We start from the raw sequence: 22,911 nt of genomic DNA, 5'->3' as shown, positions 1-22,911 counted from the left end.
CCAGTTGTCCAACCAAGACCGATGTTTACCCCCCTTAAAGGATCCGTCCAGTTGGACGGGCAGATGGAGGAGGACTAGTGAGGACACACGCTTCTGTAAGACTGGACCTTGGTCCAAGGCGGCGGACCTTTAGATCCACCTATTGGTACACATGTTCATCAACCCCATGCGAGTGTGTTTAGCAGGGCCAACGCATATGGTACTGATCATGTAACCCCATCTCATCCCCGTTGACCTGGGATAGGCATGTGCATAGTGTGTGTGTCTGCTGTCTCGCGGTGGGGGTGGGGAATTGAGCAGTTTGCCCTCATCTAATTACATCCACACTTAATCCACAAACAGACACACAGACACACACACACACACACACACACACACACACACACACACACACACACACACACAGACACACACTCACACACACACACACACACACACACACACACACACACACACACACACACATCCTGCTCTGCCAACATGTACTTTGTTTGAAGAAAGCAGCACAATGGCCTCAACTCTGCAGTGTGTGCGTTGTATGTAGTGTATGTTTTATGTGTGTGTGTTTGTGTGTGCATGTGTGTTTTTTTGGTGCGTGAATGGACACACATTGTGTGCCACATGTGACCGGTTGCAGGAATTAAATCTGGGTTTCCCAGGTGAAGACCCAACTATAAAGATAATGTAACGGATTCAGAATACACACACACACACACACACACACACACACACACACACATACACACCCACACACACACACACACACACACACACACACACACACACACACTAACACGCACGCCCCTCCAGCCTGAGACAAATAATGTGATCAAAGACTCCATATGAGCTACACTGAAACTGTGCTGTGGTTGGAATGAAGACCAACTGACTCTCAAAGTCTTCATTTAGAAACAATGGGCACACACTCAGAAACTCAGACAGATAACATCACTGAACAATCAGATAGGAGCACCCTGTTAAGTTTGTATGCAACAAAACAAAACCTTCAAACTCCTTCTGCAAGCGTTGAGGAGGCAAAAGATTGAGAAGTGGAAACATGTCATCCATTGCCTGAGGTTTAATAATGGTTAACATATTACTGTTTCAAGTACCTCCATGTGTTGATTTAACATCTAAATCAGCCTAAATAGATTAGGAGACTGAGCTGGTCGTGTGGACCGAAATGGAATGCAGCATTGATTACAAAGGTGAATGACTACAAAAGCTGAACAATGTCTTTAATCATTGTTGCAAAATTATAAACAGAAACTATTATGCTCTTACCTTTGAAATGTGTACCAAACTACAATTAGTAAAAAAACAACTTTATCCCTGCATTAGTTGCACAATTTCCTACACATTGTAAAATATGTGCAAAACTAATAAATACTCTGCCTAAACACTTTAGATGTAACTCTCTGCCATGAGGAAGCCTCCTTTCTGCTACTAACGTTTTTTTTTTTTAAACACAAGCAAACAAGTTCCCATTGTGCTGCAAAAAAGAGGAAACCCCAGAGAAACAGGACAAAGCAAACGAGAACCAAAACACACCAAACTCACCGGGGGAAAGCAAGGCAGGAAACTTCACTCAGACTAGACTGCCTCCGTAAACACAGCAAGGGAACGAGTAGTCGTGGCGGCGGGAGTAGTACCCGACTAGTAGTACCGTAGTAGTAGGAGTAGTAGGAGTATTGGTAGTAGCAGTGGTAGTAGCGTCCACAACAACGGTAACTTAAGACGCCCGCTTCCTGGTTCTGTTGAATGAACTCTTGGCTTCCCCTCTCTCTCTCTCTCTCTCTCTCTCTCTCTCTCTCTCTCCCCCCCTCTCTCTCTCTCTCTCTCTCTCTCTCTCTCTCTCTCTCTCTCTCTCTCTCTCTCTCTCTCTCTCTCTCTCTCTCTCTCTCTCTCTCTCTAGTCCACAACAAAGCCCCGCACTGATGCCTGCTTGCTAAACTCACCCCACTACCCCCTGCACCCCCTCCCCCTTGCCCTCCCCCCCCTCCCCTCCGCTCTCTAGTGAATGAGCAGCCGCAAGATTAGCATAGCTCTGGGCGAAAGGAGGGGAGAGGGGGAGGGCTGGTGTGAAGGGGGGCGGGGCCTATTATTCATGTTATCAGTTGGCCGTATCGATAGGCCACACCCGTCACCTGCCTCTCAACAAGGGGGGAGGGGCGAGAAGGGCGGAGCTCAGCGGGCAAGGAGAGCTCTCGCGGGGAGGAGTGTGTGTGTGTGTCTGTGTGTGTGTGTGTGTGTGTGTGTGTGTGTGTGTGTGTGTGTGTGTGTGTGTGTGTGTGTGTGTGTGTGTGTGTGTGTGTGTGTGTGTGTGAGGGAGGAGGGGGGGGGCTAAAGGTTCAAATGGATCAGGGAACCCATGACTGAGCGAAAGTGAGTAAGAATGCAGCCCAACACGCACACACACTCGCAAACACACACACACACACACACACACTCACACACGGCACACATCCACAAGGGAGCGGAGCCCAGCAGCTCTGGAGGTGGTCAGCGTGTACCCCCACTCTGGCCAGTGTGGGATCTGTAACAGCAGCCCTCGGTCACAAACAGCCTCACTGTGTCAGTCAGAGGACTTACAAACTACACAGGGCTCGTTTAACATCACCTTAAGATGCAACGCAGAGCGACGGAAAATGTCTTGTGATATTTATCGTTTTCATTGTTGTCATTGTCATGCTCATAGATTGTTTTTATATTATTTAAATAGGTTTCTGGATCTAAGACATTTGAACCCCAAATATTTCAATGTTTTCTAAATCGTACATATACATTTTATAAAAGTATGAGGTTCAAAGTTCAATCAGGAAATTATCATAAAGATCTCTCTCTCTCTCCTCTCTCTCTCTCTCTCTCTCTCTCTCTCTCTCTCTCTCTCTCTCTCTCTCTCTCTCTCTCTCTCTCTCTCTCTCTCTCTCTCTCTCTCTCTCTCTCCTCTCTCTCTCTCTCTCTCTCTCTCTCTCTCTCTCTCTCTCTCTCTCTCTCTCTCTCTCTTCTCCAAATCTCCTGCTCATTAGCACATGAACCCAGCACACACAAAGTCACGCACGTGCGCACACCACAAACACATACGCACACAGAAAATGCTCTCGATCTACAGAATGTAAACACGCATTGCTAAGATATAAAGTATACAACTTAACAGCAAATTAACAAAGAAGGAAACTAAATGTATTCTGAGGCTTATGAAGTGGGCATGGGCAGTCACCAGTTATTTGTACAACATTAATCAGGCAGTTGTTGGGTTTGCCCGTTTAGTTTCTCTGTCAATTGTTGTGTGAATTGTCAATACAATGGAATTTGTAGTTATTCTAATTATTCATAGAAACACGTGTTTGAATGACACTGTGGAGTAAAAAATACATAGAACTATTCATTCATCCTTCTCGAGAGACACGCGTTTCCTGAAAACATGTGAAATTCATGTCAGATAACGCTCCATTATGATTAGCACGATTCTTCTTCATAATTTAGTATCTGTTTCAAATTGTAAAAGTCTTATCATACGATTTGTGTAATTAGGTTTAACATGCTCATAATCATCATCATCATCATTAAAACATTATAACCTGAGCTAGACTTAGGGTTAAAAAGAGCTGTTTCAATGGCTTATCTTAGCGTAAAAATCCCCCAAAAAGAATTCTGTATTTATTAAACATTTTTCTGAATTTATGTTAATCAGAATAAAGGTATGTTTAAAGTTAGATCAAAGCAGCATTTTATTTTAGATTTGGGTTAATTTGTGCGAATGACCTCAATGTGGATAGAAAAATTACTTCAGAATTAAGGATAGTTAATTAAGGGAAGAATATTAATTCAGAAAATGGCTTGAGGTTTAATTTGTCTATCTTAATACAGGCTGACAAAGACACGATTTTTGCCCAAAAAATAAATAATGGAAAACTGAACTGGACTATACCGAAGCACCATCTCTGGTACCATGCCAGTTTCTATAATTAAAGACATTTGAAAACATCAAAATCTCACCTTGTGTATAATTTACAATGCTGATGTTTAATTCATGCATTCACATAAAAACCCTTAAAAACGAACAACTAAAACTAACCCACACGTAAAAGACCCAAACATTTACTCTAGCTCTGGTTCAGTCTAATTGCTTAAAATGTCTTAAACACTACTGTTATTTGTAGTCCTTTTTCATGGATGTAGAAAACCAATGCATGAATCGACCAACCATTACAGCAAGAACAGCATTAATATAGAAAGAACAGCATTTATAATTTTTTTCTACGATTCAATTCAATTTAATTTAAATTAAATTTGATTCAAAACATTTTGTGTAGCCCTTATTCACACGTGAAGTATCAAAAGGCTTAGCAGGCCATATATTTATGACTACAAACATTCCTTTAAAATCGTTTATATTATTATATATATAATATCATATTTATATTTATGTAAAATCTCTTGCCTGAATTGCAGTTTTTTACACAAAAAAAGTAAAAAATCGTTAACTACTCGGGGTGTAACGGTACATGTATTTGTATTGAACCGTTTCGGTCCGGGGTGCTCGGTTCGGTACGGAGGCGTACCGAACGAGTTTCCATACGGACGTATTAAGTAGAGGACCGCATGTGTGGAACATGCTGCGGCCACACATGCACAGTCGCGCACACCGTAGCTGTGTTCGAAACCGTTCCCTATTCACTCACTCACTATTCCCTTTATAGTGTTCATGATATAGTGCACTATTTAGGGAACGAACAAACGAGAATTCGGACACGACGCTGAACATTTCTAAACGTCATTTGCGTCAGTAAATGCGCCGGGTATTTGTGTGAAGCAGACAGATGCGCCCACGTCATGTAAACAAACCGGGCACTCACGAGGAAAGCTGGAGGTTGTATTGATGTTGAATGTTACATTTCCTTGTTCAAGTTTTTTTTAAATTAATTTTGAATGTTAAATATTCTATGTTAAATCCCAAATAAATTGTTGACATTTCTAAACGAAAGCCGGAGACTCCATCATTAAATATATTTGTTTTCGCGGTTATTCAGCTTCTTCTTCTCCTCCGGAAAAACACGACCGCATTGCATTGTGGTATACGGGAGTAACATGTAGGGTACATCGTATGTACACTCAAATTTTGGGTATTATTATCCTGCAGATAATGTGGATAAGGAGATTTTTCTGGCAAAAAACAGATAGATTGAGTGAAAGTCATCAGGGCTAAAGATGGGGGGGGGGGGGGATTAATTGTTGCTCAGATTAATTAAAAATTAATCTGAGCAACAACTTGAAACTGTTTAGTGTTGCAATTGTTCATTGTTGCACATTAGATTGAGAAAGGATTTGTTTTTAAAGAAACAGTCTGAGCCTTATTCATGTTATTTAATCTGAGCAACAAATTGAAACTGTTTAGTGTTGCAATTGTTCATTGTTGCACATTAGATAATATATTTTTTTAAAAGACAGTCTGAGCCAATGTTATTTATTTTTATTTCTACATTTTAGAATCTTTATATTTTTGAGCAGAATTCTATTTTTGTATTGTCTAATATTCCTATTGTAAAAAGCACAAAAGTGTGTTATGAACAACTTGAAGCACATGTTATGAAGCACATTTATATTATTTAGCATTTTGATTTCTTACTGCACCGAAAATAAACCGAACCGTGACCTCAAAACCGAGGTACGTACCGAACCGAGATTTGTGTGTACCGTTACACCCCTAGTAACTACAGAAACAATTTCTACTTAAACGTAGATTTCAACACATCAAGATGTTGAAATGAAGCCCAGGAAAGGGGCCGCGATATGGAAATAGATTGTGAGCAGGAAGTGTCAGTAGCTGAGGGGGGCGGGGCTAAGCAGGGTCGGACCAGGTCAGACACGGCTCACTGAACAAACCAGAACCAACTGAACCAACCGTCAACCATAAACCTCCCACTGTCCATCACTGCCAAATTCTGAGCGCCACACTCTAATACCATTCATGACATTCACACATTCAAAAATGTAAATAAACTGTTATGTGTGGAGAAAACTGGCTCAGCAATGGCATTTGAAGGGGACGTTTATATTGGAAACTGAGCCTGTACTGACCTCTATAATACAATAATTAACTCAAATGGTGTAAACTGGAGTTTTTTTATCGCCATCAACCATGGACAGCTTTATAATAGCTTTTATAATTAGACTTTGAAGGTCTAATAGAAAGGTTGACACATAGCAATCATCTCAAACATAAAGTGACAATTCAGATGCTTTTGGAATATGTGTTTTCACTGCCATCTGGTGGTGGAAATTATGAAGTGAAATGTAAAATGAGTTATACACATATATCACACTGCAAGCCTTACTGCTCAATTCAGATTTCTTCCTCAGATAAAAAGATTTGGTTTAACTGCATTTTTCTAAATGTGGAAAATATCAGATTTCAATTTGAACTTGACTCCCGCAAGCACAGAATTCTGATAACATCTATTATCAGTGACGTAACATTCGCATGAATTCCCTTGTGACCGTTCATACTGAGTTCACATTGCAGGAAATCCGGCCTTTATCGGATTTATGACCACAAAATAATGTCCCCCATTCAGAATATAAAAGATCAGATCCCATGGGATTTGTGATGTTCACACAGTTATGAACATTTTTGAGCATTGCAAAGGCAAATCAAATCTCACATATTTATTCTTTGATTTAAACAACTCTGTATAACCCTAATTTGCACCTTGATGCCATGTCTCTGTACTGTCTAACCCCCACCTGCTCCTTAATAACCTGTCTCTGTACAGTCTAACCCCCACCTGCTCCTTAATGACCTGTCTCTGTACTGTCTAACCCCTACCTGCTCCTTAATGACCTGTCTCTGTACTGTCTAACCCCTACCTGCTCCTTAATGACCCGTCTCTGTACTGTCTAACCCCTACCTGCTCCTTAATGGCCTGTCTCTGTACTGTCTAACCCCTACCTGCTCCTTAATGGCCTGTCTCTGTACTGTCTAACCCCTACCTGCTCCTTAATGCCCTGTACCTCAAACCATTCACTTTGGGTAAAGTTTCAGCTTACTAACCAAAGGGATGTGGGGGTACTCACAGAAGTTTCCGGGCGGCTGCAGGCTGTGCTTGGTCAGCGAGCACCAGCCCACCGGGAAGATGTCCCGGGAGTGACACGGGCACCAGTAGTCGAAGGCGCCCCGCCACCCGTCGAACATCACGAAGATGTCCTGACCTCTGACCTCGCCCACGGTGGCCGGGCAGATGAGGTAGGGGTTCTTCCTGTCCACCGCCTCCAGCTTCATGCCCGGCAGGAAGTGGTTCTTCAGAGGGCTGGACGGCTCCTTTAGCGCAGGCACGTACACGCACACACACGCACACACACACACACAAAACACAAACACACACATGCAAATAAAGACATGAGTGTAAATAGACTAGGAAACCACACTCACCCACACCCACACACACACACACACACACACACACACACACACACACACACACACACACACACACACACACACACACACACACACCTACCTTCTTGAAGGCGGCGGCCGGCGCCATCTCCGCCCCGCTCAGCGTCCTCAGGAGGAACATGGGCCAGGAGGATGCGTTCATCCTGAAGCCTGGGAACCATGGCAACAAGGTTACCATACTAACCACAGGAACACAGTCCTCTGAATGTTACCATGGTAACAACATTACCAAAGTCCTCAAAATGTTACCATAGCAACAATATTACCAATGTTTTTTCCAAATGTGACCAGGGTAACAGCATAACCTCAGTCCTCCAAACATCGTCATGTTACCATGGAAACAATACCACCTCCAAATGTTAGCTTGGTAACAACATTACCACACTCCAAATGCTAACATAGTAAAGCTACCACTGCACTATACTGTCTGTGGTACTGTTGCAAGCCTGGTAACGATGTTACCAGGGTAACAACACAAAAACAATATTTCACCGTTGTCACAGCAACAACGGGACCACAGTAACCCCTCATCAAAGTAACAACGTTACAACCGTAACAATATCACCACGGCAACAACGTGGCAACGCGTTGCCTCCGTCACGTTACCAGGGAAACAACACAGCCAGCGCCCGGGAGCAAACCAATCAGAGGAGAGCTCACTCTCTCACCCAGCGGCGGCTGCAGCATGTCGCCCTTCCTCTCGCACGTCCCGATTGGCTGGATGTCCGACGAGTCGACCAGCCGCCAGAAGTCGTTGGTGTTGTCGCTGCCGTCCAGCCGCAGCCGCAGCCGGGTGCCCATCATGCCCATCACCGTGGCGATGCACACCGAGTGGGAGTTGCGGGGGTCTCGGGCCTCCAGCTTCATCCCCGCCTTGAAGTCGTTGGTGGGGGGGCCCCTGGACTGGAGCACAACACACACAGGGGCCTCCGCGTTCAATATGCTCTTCCGTTTAGCACGGAGACCAAGGCTGTGTATGAAGGGGTGAGGGGGTTCATGTTGGTGGAAGGGTGAACAATGACTATAGCTGTCTGAAACACATGGAACCTACCTGTCGAGAGAGAGAGAGAGAGAGAGAGAGAGAGAGAGAGAGAGAGAGAGAGAGAGAGAGAGAGAGAGAGAGAGAGAGAGAGAGAGAGAGATGGACACACAGAGACAGAGAGCGAGCAAAAGACAGAGCGAGAGCGAGAAAGGAAGAGAGAGAGCGAGAGAGAGAAAGGGAGAGAGAGAGAGAGAGAGAGAGAGAGAGAGAGAGAGAGAGAGAGAGAGACAGAGAGGGAGCAAAAGACAGAGCGAGAGCGAGAGAGAGAAAGGAAGAGAGAGAGCGAGAGAGAGAGCGAGCGAGAGCGAGAGCGAGAGCGAGAGAGAGAGAGAGAGAGAGAGAGACTACCTGTCTGAAACAGCTGGGAGAAGCGGCCACAGAGGAGGTCTCCCTCAGGTACTCCTCCCAGCTGAAGGATTCTGTCAGCGGAGGCACAGAGCAGAGGTTACTGACGGACACGAGAGACACGGCGAAAAGGACACAACCGAAGGATTTGCAATATTATTAGTTACCCTTTTGCTGCATGCTAAAATGCTAGTATATAGAGTAGTTAGGGTTGTGTTACGGTGGTATGATGCATTTGTATGTTGTTTGGTTCTATAGGTCTGCTTTAACCACATGGTTACAACAGGAAGTGGTTATAAACAGGAAGTCAATGGTGCAAAAGAGGTTAGAGGTCGAACCAGTGGATTGGTTGACAGCCGAGCCTGTAGTCATGGTTCCTCTCTTCTCCTTCTTCTCCTCTTTAGGGTCTGAAGTTACAGAGGAACATACAGAGGAAGACTGATTAACTTTTTCTTTAGTTGTCTTTATTCCTAACGCAAACAATTGGCCAATGTACCGCTATGTTGATACATATTAATTGACAACATTTTCTATGTCGAGATGTAAATTTGCCGGGATCTTCGTTCAACTCAACTTTCACGTTGTAGAAGCGTTCTAGAATTGGGCAGTAGGCCATCAATCAACATCAATTATATTTTAAACAAGTGTTAAGCAGCTCCCAGAACTGTGTCTTTGTTCGTCCTACACAAGTAAGCGCGCACAAGCTGCCCTGGCTAGGGAGCTTTCTCCAATAGTGCCCACAAATAAATAAATCCAGTGGTTTTAATTATGTGTATACACACCAATACCTACAACAAATCACATCTGATTGATACCTTTGCATACGCAATGTCAACAAAAACACCTGGGGTCTAAAACAAGCCAAACCTTTAAGTAAACTAGTCAGAACAATAATAATAATAATAATAATACATTTAATTTAGAGGCGCCTTTCAAGACACCCAAGGTCACCTTACAGAGCAAAACAGAGGTTAAACATGAAGAATAATAATAATTAATAACACTCAAAGACGCCTAAAGTGAAGGGGGGACCTCACTAACCACCACCAATATGTAGCACCCACTTGGGTGATCAATCCTGCCCCCTTCCACTCACTACCGGTTTTTCCTGTGTTTGGGTTGTTGTTACTGTAACAAGTGCAGTGCCATCTCAAAGCGTGCCTGCACCATACAGGCCGACTGCTCAGCCTCCCATATATGCGGCTCCCAGCTTCCTCGAGGACCGCGCTCCTCCAATCGCTCCTCCAATCGACCCCACCCACGACCCTGCGCCACCTGGGCTCCTCAGCCTTACACCCGCCGAATGAGGAGGCGATCGGATCAACACACACACAGAGACTCCTATGATTATAGCTAGACGGATGTCACCTGGGTTAATGCCTTAGTAGCTCGGTACTCACTGTGCTGTGTATCTAAGCTCCTGAGCGTCTGTTCCTGGTTTGTCGGTTCCTGGTTTGTCGTGGGTTTGTTTCCGTCTCTGTGTTTAGCCCGGGTGATGCTTCCTCTCTGACCCTGGTTTGAGTTTCCTCGCTAACCCCTAACCCTGAATCTGATCCCCGCCCTCACTGGTGTCTCCTCGCTGTGCGAGCCGTGAAGGAGGGAATATAAAGTGACGAAGGCAAACGTTTACCTCGGTTGGGGGTCCTGCCCATGGTGGCCAGCCAATCAGAGCCGAGGGGGGGGGGGGTGGGGGAACACAACCAATTAGCTGTAAACACCGAGAAGCAGTTGACAACGATTATATTAAATTCATGGTGAGGTATGATAGGATAAGGTAAGGTATGGTGGGGTGAGGTCTAGTAAGGTTTGGCTCGATAAGTTAAGGTAAGGTCTAGTTATGTACGGTATGATAAGGTAAGTAGGATGGGGTAAGGATATGTATAACCTCATGGATAAGGTGTGCTAGTGTTGCATTGAGCAGCATTTCTATACATCAGATGAATGGAGATTCCCGAATTGCACAAACAATCCTTGCAATGAATGGACAACTGCTTTAGTTTAGGACGACACCAACATCTGCCTAAGCACCCTTTTTCAGGGACTACATGGTTGACTAATCCTGTTATGAAAGGCATAATCGTCAGTGCTGAATCATTACTAGCACATGAGGACTGCAAACTCATTTTAGTTTCATGCAAATACATAGCTAATATATAAATGAGTAATTACTCCCCAATTCAACGTCTGTCTGTATTGAGAGTTTTATTTAATTAAATAGAATAGATGTAAATGTCTGGTATTGTGCACAATTGTACATTGTGCATTCTACACCAAGGCATTATAATTCAAACTGAAGATATCAGTCAGAAATTGTATTCACATTTTAAAGAGAGCATTAACAATATGTCAAGCACTATATAATAATTTCCCACAAAATATAGCAACGAAAAATGATTTAATTCACTTAAAAATAATTTCTGAAGGATGCTTCCTCAACAAAAAAGTGTCCTTTAGACTGTAACAGTTGGAAACAGTGTCCATAGCAACGCATGTTATTCACTACTGCAGTGTGTTATACAGAAATAGCAGACCATTGAATCCCCTAATTGTCCAATCAGCATAGAGTATTTAACAAAGCAGAGTAATAAAGAGAGAGAATAACAAAGCCTCTGAAAGAAATTTCCACTGTAAATGAACGGTCACTGCGTCATCACAAGAAAGCCTTTACAAAGGACGAAGTTCGAATTTCAAAAAAGCGAGTTACCAGAGTGGGTTCAGAAGCCTGAAGAACAATCCGGTTTCATGGTGGACTGAATCAGGAACATGGGGTCTGCTGCGGCAATCCTAATCCTTGAATCCAAACCCCAGACGGTGGATCACGGATCCCCTCCAAACCAAAGACACCTACACAAAAGTCAAGCCTTGTTTAATTCTCAAAAGGGTCTTCTTTCGAAACCTCTGAGTCAGTCCAACATGCAGTGTAGTGTGTCTGCTGGTGTCTCCAGGCCCTCTGTCCACGAGGGACTGTGTCTCCTCGGGGGTCATAAAGATTCCTGGATGCCGTAAAGTCAACGCTGGGAAGGCGTGGGTGGGTGGGGGGGGGGGGGCTCTTCAGACAACATGAAAAGGATCTGAGCGGCCCTGAGTGTCCAGTCCCAGACTGCAGCTGTAGTTTGGTCTGTCTGCCCCTCTCCCCCGCCCTCCCCCGCCCTCCCCCGCCCTCCCCCACCTCTCTCCTTCCCCCGCCCCTCCAGCCGACCAGGAAGCACTTCGCTTTTACAACCTTCATGCCACCACCACCACCACCACCACCACCACCACCACCACCACCACCTCCAACACCACCCCCAATACCGCCGCGACCTCCACAACCGATCACCGGCACCACCTCTAACCCAACTGTCAAACCCCACCGGCACCTCCGCACCACCAACACCACCTCGAACCCCACCAACACAACCTCCACCAACACCATCCACCATCTTCATGAAATCAACCATCCCCGACAACACCACCCTCATGACCACCGCAGGACCCCTCCACTCCACCATCACAGCCCCTACCATCTCCACAAACACCAGCATCACCAATGTCCCCACATCCACCAGCTCCACCTAAACAACAACCAATGCATCCACATCCACCACCATTTTTGGATGCAATACTGTCATCTCATTGAATTATCGACTGCCCACCCAAACTATTGACAAAACTTTACGCCATTCACAAATATTCACACATATTCAGAGATCTGCTACTCCATCTATGTTCAACCTTCAAACACTGCGTGAAGTTTAGTCTAGCAATAGCGAAAAACATACATTTTCTATGATATAATAATATTAGCCTACATAAATAATATTGGCCAAACACTTGATAAACGCTTAATCGTTTTATCGAATACTCGTAGGTGAGACTTACAGAACCGTTAATGAAATCCAACGAGGATTAGTTTAATGACGGTGAGACCAGTGTGTGGACCAGGATAAGGATAAGGATTTTAGAAGTGTGGCGTATTTCTTAATATGGACACGTTTAGTGGGCGGGCCAATGCGCGTAAAGGCGTGTGGTCCACAACGTATCAACACACAGTCTGCTATATCAATACAGTGTCATTCAATCCGGACAACGCGGATCTTTTTACATTCCCCATGTCTCTCTCTGCTGTCAAAAAGGAAAAACCTAGATTCCCAGGGGAGCTGCCTTCGGCCGTCAACTCGACAATGTAGGCTATCATGCGCACGAAGATCTACGTCTGCAAAACACAGACACAAACACACACACACACACACACACACACACACACACACACACACACACACACACACACACACACACACACACACACACACACACGCACACACATGCAAACACGCGCACACGCACACACATGCAAACACACAGACACGCGTAGACACACGTACGCGCACGCACGAACACGCACGCACACACACACACACGCTCCTTTTTCCTATCGCATTTCGTAATAAATAAGTACACCTATTTCTCAGTATATTTCCTGGCAACGCAACCCACCCGAAACAAACAGCTCCCAGAAGAAGAAACGAATGGTAAAACACGAAGCCTACGCACCGTGTGGACGACAAGGCATTTAGACGAGAGATCCTCACTTTCCATCAGATGCAAGCCGCCATATTCGGTGCGCCGCCGCGCATGCGCAAAACGCGGTGCTGGGAGTCACACTACCTACTCCAATGGAGGTAAATGAGGAAAATAAAATATTTATTCACGGTCCCTATAACTCCTAATGTTTTTTATTTCTCTTTAATAATAATGTGTATTTCAAATAGAAACGAAAACATTAATATGGACCGTGTTTTCTTATTGTCAGGGCGGATTGGGGAGAGAAGCGACATAGCAATGACGACACTAAATGAACCGTTGGTGGGGATGAGACGCCCACCCGAATTAAATAAATCGGTTAATTGGTGAACAATTTATTAACGAGATGGTACATCGGCTTGGAACGAGCTAGACCTTTCCATGCATTAAGTAGTTCCTCTCTGTCTTTAGACAGATATTTAGTTTTAGATAGATAGATAGATAGATAGATAGATAGATAGATAGATAGATAGATAGATAGATAGATAGATAGATAGATAGATAGATAGATAGATAGATAGATAGATAGATAGATAGATAGATAGATAGATAGATAGATAGATAGATAGATAGATAGATAGATAGATAGATAGATAGATAGATAGATAGATAGATAGATAGATAGATAGATAGATAGATAGATAGATAGATAGATAGATAGATAGATAGATAGATAGATAGATAGATAGATAGATAGATAGATAGATAGATAGATAGATAGATAGATAGATAGATAGATAGATAGATAGATAGATAAGCCTATGGGAAGATGGATAAATGGAGATTGATTAATAGATAGACTTGTTTCCTAAAGGAAAAAATAAAAAAAATCCCAAGAAAAATAAGCAGCCTTGGGACGTTTACATCAGTTAAGAATGTGTGCATTTAATAATGTGGTTATTTGTACATCCTCTTCGATGGGTTCATCGATTTTTGGATTATTCTTGGTTATAGTTGCATTTGCTCCAAAATAAGGCTATTTTGAGGAGATCTTCCTGCACAAGAGTCTGAGATGAGGTGTCGACTGTCCAATAGCATCACAATCGACTCAGAGAATTAAAGGATATTGACACTGCAAACGGTTACTTTTATTATATAGGCCTATGCATAAAAGTCGTTTGACTCAAGTAAACTTGGAAAGCTTACACGTTTTAACAATAAATTATTCAAATAATAAATACAATTAGGCCTATAAGATAAACACCAATAAATTATTATTCAATTCAAAATGTATTTCCGGTCTGCTATGGTCCAACGGGTCTAGAGTATTTAATGTGGGCTATTTTAAATCAATGCTGATGGCTGAATGAATAATCAGTGAAAATACTGACTTATATTGTACTTAACTAACAGTCTGCCAAGGAGGGCATAGCCTATAAATGTTAACAGCACCACCTGATCATCGCATAAAGTAAAGTCATATAAATTATCCTACAGAAATTAATAGAGCACTTACGTGCACTTATATATTAAGACGAGATATTATACATCTCGTCTTAATATATAAGTGCACAGTAGCCTATGACACATTAAGTATTAAAGTTGTCACCATCTACTCCACATTTCATAATTTGGATAAAACCACTGCTGGAACGCAGCGGGTGTTGCGTCGTCGTCCCCGCCCCCCTTGACGCTATTGGCTGAGAGGACCAGCTACTCCGATTATATTGGCTGAACCGGACGCTCCTCAAACAAATGACGCTATTGCTGCCTTGGACCAGCTGATGCTGAGGCTGTACTGAGCGCGGAGCGATGGGCAGAACTGTTGATGTCGCGTGGACGATGTAGACCCTTATTCCCCCTGTATTCCCGCGGACCTGCTTAAACCCCCCCAAACTGAGGATCCCGGTGAGTATTGGGTTTCGCTGTGACAGCAGGGCCTCGGTGCCGTGCGGGCCTGCCATTGCACGTATACGCGGCGTTTGACGCTCCAGATGAGCGTGTCTGCTTTGCACATCATCATTTTCTCGGGCATGATGTTTCGCGTTTCACGGATCCGGGATCTCACGTAAGTCACGTATTCAAGCGATGAATCAGATCGCCAGGTAGAGGGGGTGGGGGGGGGGGGGGGGGGGGGTGGGGGTGTGGGGGGGAGGGGGGCGGCGGGTGAAAGCCTCAAGGTGGGAATGTACACTCTTCCATTCCACCGAGGGATGTATGGCGATTTATTTTCTTCGTGCAGGGCTGTCTTGGCCGTGGACGAGGTAATGCGTTGTGGCGTCTGCACGGGGTACTGTGTAGGATGGGAGAGCGTGGACAGCGGCCGTGGAATGGTGGAGTGTTGCTCTGCGCGTCGCATCGCTCGGGTGCAGATAACAGCATTTACTACCACCTCTCTCTCTCCTTTTTTTGATCTCTCTTTTTCATTCTATCCTACACACACACACACACACACACGCACACGCACACGCACACACACACACACACACACACACACACACACACACACACACACACACACACACACACCATACACACTCATCCGCGTTCACACACGCCTCTGCCACCCTCTGCATCTATCTATATATCTCACATATACGCATACACACGCATCGCACTTACACGCGCACACACACGCACGTACACGCACATACATACTCATACACTCCCACACATAAAGACGCACACACACACACATACACACACACCCACCACCACCTACAAACATGCACAGGAACAAGGCAGCGCACACGCACTCTCACACAAACGCACGCACACACATACTTGCCACACAAACCTATCCATGCATGCATATCATAACCGTGTTCCATAAAGAGTGCATGGTAATAATTACAGGCTTTATTGCAGAATATATATATATATATATATATATATATAGAGAGAGAGAGAGAGAGAGAGAGAGAGAGAGAGAGAGAGAGAGAGAGAGAGAGAGAGGGAGAGGGAGAGGGAGAGGGAGAGGGAGAGAGAGAGAGAGAGAGAGAGAGAGAGGGAGAGGGAGAGGGAGAGGGAGAGGGAGAGGGAGAGAGAGAGAGAGAGAGAGCGCGATACATGTCATAGTAAATATAGTCATATTTTGACACTCTGTTTAAAACATTTTTGGAATAAATGTACCACTAGGAAGGTACATTTGCTGTGATGAGCTTCTTCCATCTCTCTACCAAAGATGTCATTTGGGGACTGAGTCCTGTTGTGGACTGGCTAGTGCCGGGACTCAGTCAGGACAGTCCAGACTCCACGTAGCAGGCGGGCTGGAACATACAAACCATCCTTTTGTGTTAACGTTCCAGTTCACTCCAGCTTTCAGACGCTTTTTCTGGGCTTCAACAAGTGGGAGGCCAACTGTTTTCCTGCTCATGGCACAAGAAACAAAATGAGACCACTGAGATAGCAGTAGCTCAGGAGTCAGAATGGGATGACTTTCAACCCGGAAGGTTGCTCGTTCGATCCCCGGCTCTGTTGAGGTGTCCCCGAGCAAGGCACCTCACCCTAACTGCTCCCGACGTGCTGGCTGTCGCCTTGCAATGGTTCACCCTGCGTTGGTGTTTGAATGTGTATGAATACATGCAAGTTGCTTTGGATTAAAGCGTCTGCTGAATGCCCTCAATACAAATGTGAATTTAGAAACATCTATCTACCCATATTCGATGTTTGAGATGAGAAGCTGGTGGACGCCATACGTACAGTGAGAGTTGATGGTGCCTTATACAGTGTTGACTGTTGAGGAGCAGCTAAAGGTGGGTTGGGGCATCTTGCTCATGGATGCCTGCCGTTTATATTGGGAACACTGGGCATCAAACCCGGACCCTTTCAGCTGGAGCTTGAGCACTGTACTATCCCGATGGCTGTGTGGGTTAATGCAGTGTAGACTTCATCCCTACCCAGCCAGGATTCTGTCACCAACACGCAAACACTTGACAGAATCCCAACAACCGTGGGCAGTCCTCGTAATGTAGCTTGTAACAGCAACCTGTTCCTCTTTGAATCAACGCGTAACAGGGTGTCTCTTACATTAGTATTCAAAGCTATTAATCCCCGATTCATATCGTCGATAAATTGAACGATTCGAATCAGGCTCAAGCTTTTTCCTAAACGGCTAGCTAACACCGCACCCCCCCCCTCCCACCCTCTCTGCTGCTCCAGCACTCAGCCGTGTGCTTCCTGCATAGGAAAACGCCCACACACGCACACGAGAGAAATCTACAGCAGGCCCGCTCTCGGAATAGTTCAAAGAAGGATGTTTTAACCTGTGAGGAAAGTCATCAAGTTTCTACAATGGAGGCAGTCAGGGTACAGGAGAGAGCGGCCACAACACCCCTGGACCTCTCCCCCCTCTGGCGCTGTCCTTTAGATCGACTGATTGTGGCGTACAGGAAGTACGGTCGCACGGACCAACAGAGCATCTCACATATCTAAGAGACGCGGGCAGCTGTAATACTGTACAAGAGCACAGCAGTGTTTTGAGAACGGAGCAACGTGTTGCTATGTCTGACTGTACTTCCTCTCTGTACTTGTTCCGTTGTCAAAACGCTTTTTTGCTGTTTTACAATATCACAGCAGTCCATTTCTCTTTGATATGTGAGATGTGTTTATCTACAATGTGTGTATCGCCTAGAGATGGGTCGATGTAATATGTTCATACGTGCAAACCTCATCAAAAGCTACTATAAGGCAACGAACAGGCAATATTGTTCTACCCTCATCGATTGAAAATATCCTGGGCTGATGACAACAACAGTTAGATTAACTAGACGAACCAGCCTTCTATTTACGAATGATTTTAACGTTGATTTGGACAGGTGCAGGATGTTCACAGAGGATAGCGTGACCCGTCTATGAATCTAAATCTACAATGGAATCCTCCTTGAAAACAATGAATAATAAATGGACTGATACATGTTTTATGGTGTCAGCGCCTGTTCCACGGTGGTCAGAAGTGTCTCTGTGTGCTCTAGATAGACGCTGGTGTGAGAGCATCTCTCTGCAGCACGCCGGGAGAGCGTGGGGGTGGCGTGATGATGGCTGATTGGACAGGACAGCTTCATGAACGTCATGCTTAAATCATCCATCATTTATCACAAGCCTCTTGAAGGAAATGTTGACTTACTCCACGTTTACTTGACCCAGTTAGCCGCCATCTGTGCCGGGAGCACCCCGATGCCCCAGCTATGAATTATGGGAAATTGGACCTGGGGATGACCCACTCGTGAATATATATGATGTATTATTCCTCAAGTTCATCCTATTTATTATTGTTTCTTTGCTTGAATTGGTCTGTGTGTGTGTGTGTGTGTGTTTCTCTCTCCCCCTCCCAGGTTCCACGATGGGGATGACTTCTGAGCACCCTAGCGCGCGAGTACGGAGGCCCGAGCAGGACAAAAGGGTATGAGTGTAGAGATCGGTTGGAAGTGGCAGCAGCGGCAGCAGCAGCAGGCTCCGTTGGACCCCGGCGAGAGCGGCGAAGTGAGTCAGAGCTAATAAAAGCGAGGAGGTGGCAGACACACAGTGAAGGACGGCGAGGAAAAACCGACGCGAGAACCGCAAGGAACAAACGCCAGAGCTCGAGAAGAGCTGGAGCAGAACAAGAGCAGAGGAGGAGCTGGGGGACAGGAGCATGGTGGAGGTGGCGATGGGACGGGCTGAGGCTGCGACGGCCGTACCTCCTCTCCTGGACGCCGGCCTGCGGAGTGGGCGGGTGTGTTGACCAATCAGGGGACGTTGTCGTGTGCGCTGCCCAGACGGAGCCGCTCATTACCCCTGCTGGACGAGACACCCCCCCCCCCTGTGATGTGATGAATAAGTTTGAGGTCCTTGGCATCGTCGGGGAAGGTGGGTGGCTTACCCTTTTAACCCTGGAAGTGAACAACAATGAGTGCGTGTGCGTGTGCGTGTTCGTGTGGGTGCTGATGGGTGGTGTGTGGCTCCCTTTTGGAACAGGTGGTGTGCCTGGCAAACACCGTAACCCGGCTGTAGAGTGTGGGCCGATGCATAGCGCGCCGACGAGCGGCAATACGAACATATTTGTTAACCACCGACAAGCACCGACAGATCTGGCACACGGGGCCGGATGTTGGTGTGTTTCAGTGGTTGACGGAACGGTGCGCGACTTTGCCTTAAAACAAACACAGAGATTAAAAGTCTGATGTTCCGACAAGCGTGGCCCTTGTCATAGCCGTGGCCCCCCCAGACCCTTTGTTCCTAGAAACTTGCGGAACAAACCCTGAGCCCCAATCTGATGCGTCGTTGGACAGACTGCGAGCCATATGCTGTGTCCCCTACCATACCAGGTCTGACCTTCCCAGCGACCCACTGTCTATGTTCTGCTGTTGAACAATGTTATCCCACAGTTGGACTCATCCTCAAAACCTTTGTCTTTTGCCTGTCTTGAACCATATAGTTCCCTTAGCCTGAAACAGACATGTATGCATCCTAACCCTATGTGGTCATGTACTGTAGGTTTCTTAAATATATGTCATTTAGCTCTCTTAACCTTATCTAATCAAATGGGTATCTCAACCATACATCGTGATATACTGTAAGCCTCGTTACCATATATGGTCACATAATGCAAGTCTCTTAACAATATATGGTCACATTCTGTAGGTCTCCTGATCATGTGTGGTCATGTATTTTAGGTCTGATAACCAAATAAAGGCATGCGGTCTGTAAGCTATATATGGTCGTTTTAAGTGGAATTGATAATTCCCGGGATGTGCTTTTAGGGAGTGGGCAGACAGTTTATAGATGCTGTTTTGCAATAACCATCTCTATGATGAATAATGGATGGAAGATTCCATTTTAGATGGATCAATTTATTTTATGGGCTTTTTGTGCATTTATTGACCGGACAGTGAAGAGGGACAGGGAAATTATTTGAGAAAGGGGGAGAATGACATGTAGTATAAGACAACAGGTGGGAATAAGCTTTTCACGCTCGGCTAGTATCCATCTCCAGTCATCTTGCCTCCCCAGACACCCGAGCTGGTGTGTAGCTGAGCCGAGTCACACCAACGTTCAGGCCACTCCTCAGCCAAAAGAAGGTCGCTGAGTCAGAATGTTTTCATTTTAACGTTTAGAATTCATGCAATCAGACAACAAGCTAAAGACCAAAACCAGACAACAAGCTCTAGACAAAACAGACAACAAACTAAAGACAAAACCGGACAACAAGCTAATGGCAAAACCACGCAAGCTAAAGACAAAATCAGACAACAAGCTAGACAAAACCATGCAACAAGCTAAAGACAGAACCAGACAACAAGCTAGACAAAACCAGACAAAAACTAAAGACAAAACCAGACAACAAACTAAAGACAAAACCAGACAACAAACAGCTAAATACTAAACCAAACAAACAAACACATTTGTATTTATCTTTTATTCATCTCCGTTAATTATTTCTTTATTTGGCTACTCTTCAAGAACAATAGGTTATCTTTAACATTGCCGTTATAAAATCAGAATGGGGGGGGAAGTGCTCTCATCGTAGGAAAGACATGAAGGGATGTTTATTCATGGCGTTGTGGAGATAAGCACATTTACACTTAACCATGGTCGGCTTCCCCAGAATCTACCTAGTCAGGACTTCCTAAGATAATGAAAGGCATTGCTACGGGTCCCCTGGGTGGAACTGAGCATCAGGGGAATGGAGAACTTTGTTTAAACTATTAAAAACCAAATCAATGCGGACATGGCTGTACAGTAAACAGTGCACACACTGACGTGCTAGTGTTTGTGTATAGGACAGAAGTATATGGCTTAGGGATGCTTTGAAGCTATCACTATCTTCAAAGCATCACTATCACTATTAAAGTTATGGACAACAGGATCCAAAAACATAAATCATAAAATAACCAGAACATATCACGCGATGTATCAACTACACCTTCTCAGGAAGATCAAAAAGAGAAAGTATATATTAATCTCACAGACAGCCGACGCATTCGTTGGATATTGTTGGAAAAACGCAGGATTGTAGGGGATGCCGTCTAAATCCCTGTTGTGTGTAGATTGTACTTTCTCGGAGTCTGAAACGCTGCACCGACGCCATTATATGAGGAGGACCACATGTGTAATTGGTGACTCGCATGGCTATGTAACCAGGAGGGAGACTCCACCCATTAAATCAGCGTGAAGAAATAGAAAGAAATCAATACACTGGAATTACGTGAGATTGCAATGGATTTAACCCTGGTGGAACATCATGTTCTGCTGCTTAATGCACACCTTGATAACCCTTAATGGCATCAATAGTGGTGGTAGTGACGGATTTCAGCTGTCAATCTCGTCAAGTGTAGTTTACTTATTCAGCCCTACTAATACATTAGTCAGATAAGTAACGATGTGTACAGTTATTTGAAAATGGGAAAAAATATTTTTGTAGAAGAAATCATTAGCAAATATGCAGCCATAATCCGTCTTAAAATAAAATTCACACATGCATATGAAAAGGTGCTACACGACCATACTATATTTGTATGAGTCATGAAATCGGATGACATGACTAGGGGGGGAGAGGGGGGAGAGGGGGGGTGTGCGCAGGGTAGTCTAGTGGTTTGGGTGTTCGACTCCTGAAAGCTCTAAGGTTCTGGGTTTGATGCCTGTCTCCCTGATGCTAGACCGAACCTTATCCCTCCCTTCTAATTAATGACAAAAGTAAGTATTTAAAACCAGATCACTGTGATTGGCATTGGAAACAGCCATCTGCTTAATTAGGGTTAGCAGTATTAACCCTATCAGCATTGCATTGTATTGGAAATGTGTTCTTGAGGAAATGGATCTAGGCTGGTATATACCACTCATGTGTTGGATGGGGGGATAGAAGGGGGTATACACAGTAAAGGCCGGCCAGCATCTGAAATATGAATGAAGAACTTATGGAACACCATGTGCTAAACAGAAAGCAACAGAGTAACTGTGTGTGTGTGTGTGTGTGTGTGTGTGTGTGTGTGTGTGTGTGTGTGTGTGTGTGTGTGTGTGTGTGTGTGTGTGTGTGTGTGTGTGTGTGTGTGTGTGTGTGTGTGTTTGCAGGAGCATATGCAAGCCCATATGCTAGGTTGTGTTTACTGTGTCATTCCTGCATAGATTTCTGAATTTGTTAAGTAATTGATTCATTCCTTTCCAATGTTATGGCAAACATCCCTCCTGCTGTGTCCCAAATAATGAATACATCAACATATCTCAATCTAACGTCAAATGTTGATCCTGTTTCACTTTAATTTTCTCCCCCCCCATCCTCTCTCCCTGGTTTCAGGGGCGTATGGAGTGGTGCTTAAGTGCCGGCATAAGGTAAGAACCGTGTTCCCAGGGCTGCTGTATAAAACATGATCACGCTGTTTGTTTTTAGAGGGGGAGGCTGAATAAAGTGACATGGCGGAGAGGCAGGGCACTAACCTGCTGACATGTCCACACCTGGGCAAGACACCTAGCCCTTACCTACTCCTCGCAAACCTCTTTGTGAGGTGTTGCGGTAGCGCAAGGCAGGACTACTCCCAGGGTTAGGGGTTGAATTCCTACCGGGGCCACCCATCCGAGGACATTTATT

General features: G+C 44.9%; 2 protein-coding genes and 1 long non-coding RNA gene across 9 annotated transcripts in view; 2 read left to right on the top strand and 1 right to left on the bottom strand.

The window, feature by feature from the left end:
* LOC132471489 (uncharacterized) overlaps positions 1-1,852 on the top strand; it is a 2,671-nt gene extending 819 nt beyond the window's left edge. The window contains exon 2 of the long non-coding RNA XR_009528846.1: positions 1,632-1,852. This is a non-coding gene — a long non-coding RNA (uncharacterized LOC132471489). The remainder of the gene's footprint in view (positions 1-1,631) is intronic.
* Positions 1-13,473, bottom strand: part of scml2 (Scm polycomb group protein like 2) — a 28,510-nt gene extending 15,037 nt beyond the window's left edge. For 2 of the 7 annotated variants that reach the window (XM_060070529.1, XM_060070535.1), the window contains exons 1-7: positions 13,380-13,461; positions 10,477-10,554; positions 9,185-9,253; positions 8,850-8,920; positions 8,128-8,362; positions 7,521-7,609; positions 7,078-7,321 (exon numbers count right to left, since the gene is read on the bottom strand). In XM_060070529.1, coding sequence (XP_059926512.1) covers positions 7,078-7,321; positions 7,521-7,609; positions 8,128-8,362; positions 8,850-8,920; positions 9,185-9,253; positions 10,477-10,554; positions 13,380-13,398 — 805 coding nt within the window. In that variant the 5' untranslated portion in view covers positions 13,399-13,461. Of the gene's footprint in view, positions 1-7,077; positions 7,322-7,520; positions 7,610-8,127; positions 8,363-8,849; positions 8,921-9,013; positions 9,122-9,184; positions 9,254-10,476; positions 10,555-11,550; positions 11,691-13,322 lie in introns of those variants that run through there. The other 5 variants (XM_060070530.1, XM_060070533.1, XM_060070531.1 and 2 more) reach the window with 5 other exon arrangements.
* Positions 13,474-15,105: 1,632 nt separating this feature from the next.
* cdkl5 (cyclin dependent kinase like 5) overlaps positions 15,106-22,911 on the top strand; it is a 45,580-nt gene continuing 37,774 nt past the window's right edge. The window contains exons 1-3 of the mRNA XM_060071997.1: positions 15,106-15,257; positions 18,683-19,196; positions 22,621-22,655. Of these exons, the coding sequence (XP_059927980.1) occupies positions 19,160-19,196; positions 22,621-22,655 (72 nt within the window). The 5' untranslated portion in view covers positions 15,106-15,257; positions 18,683-19,159. The remainder of the gene's footprint in view (positions 15,258-18,682; positions 19,197-22,620; positions 22,656-22,911) is intronic.

The sequence above is a fragment of the Gadus macrocephalus genome, chromosome 14 (assembly GCF_031168955.1).
Source record: "Gadus macrocephalus chromosome 14, ASM3116895v1".
Taxonomy (NCBI): domain Eukaryota; kingdom Metazoa; phylum Chordata; class Actinopteri; order Gadiformes; family Gadidae; genus Gadus; species Gadus macrocephalus.
The sequence above is the reverse complement of the archived record's forward strand: the minus strand, read 5'-3'. Positions and strand labels throughout refer to the sequence as shown.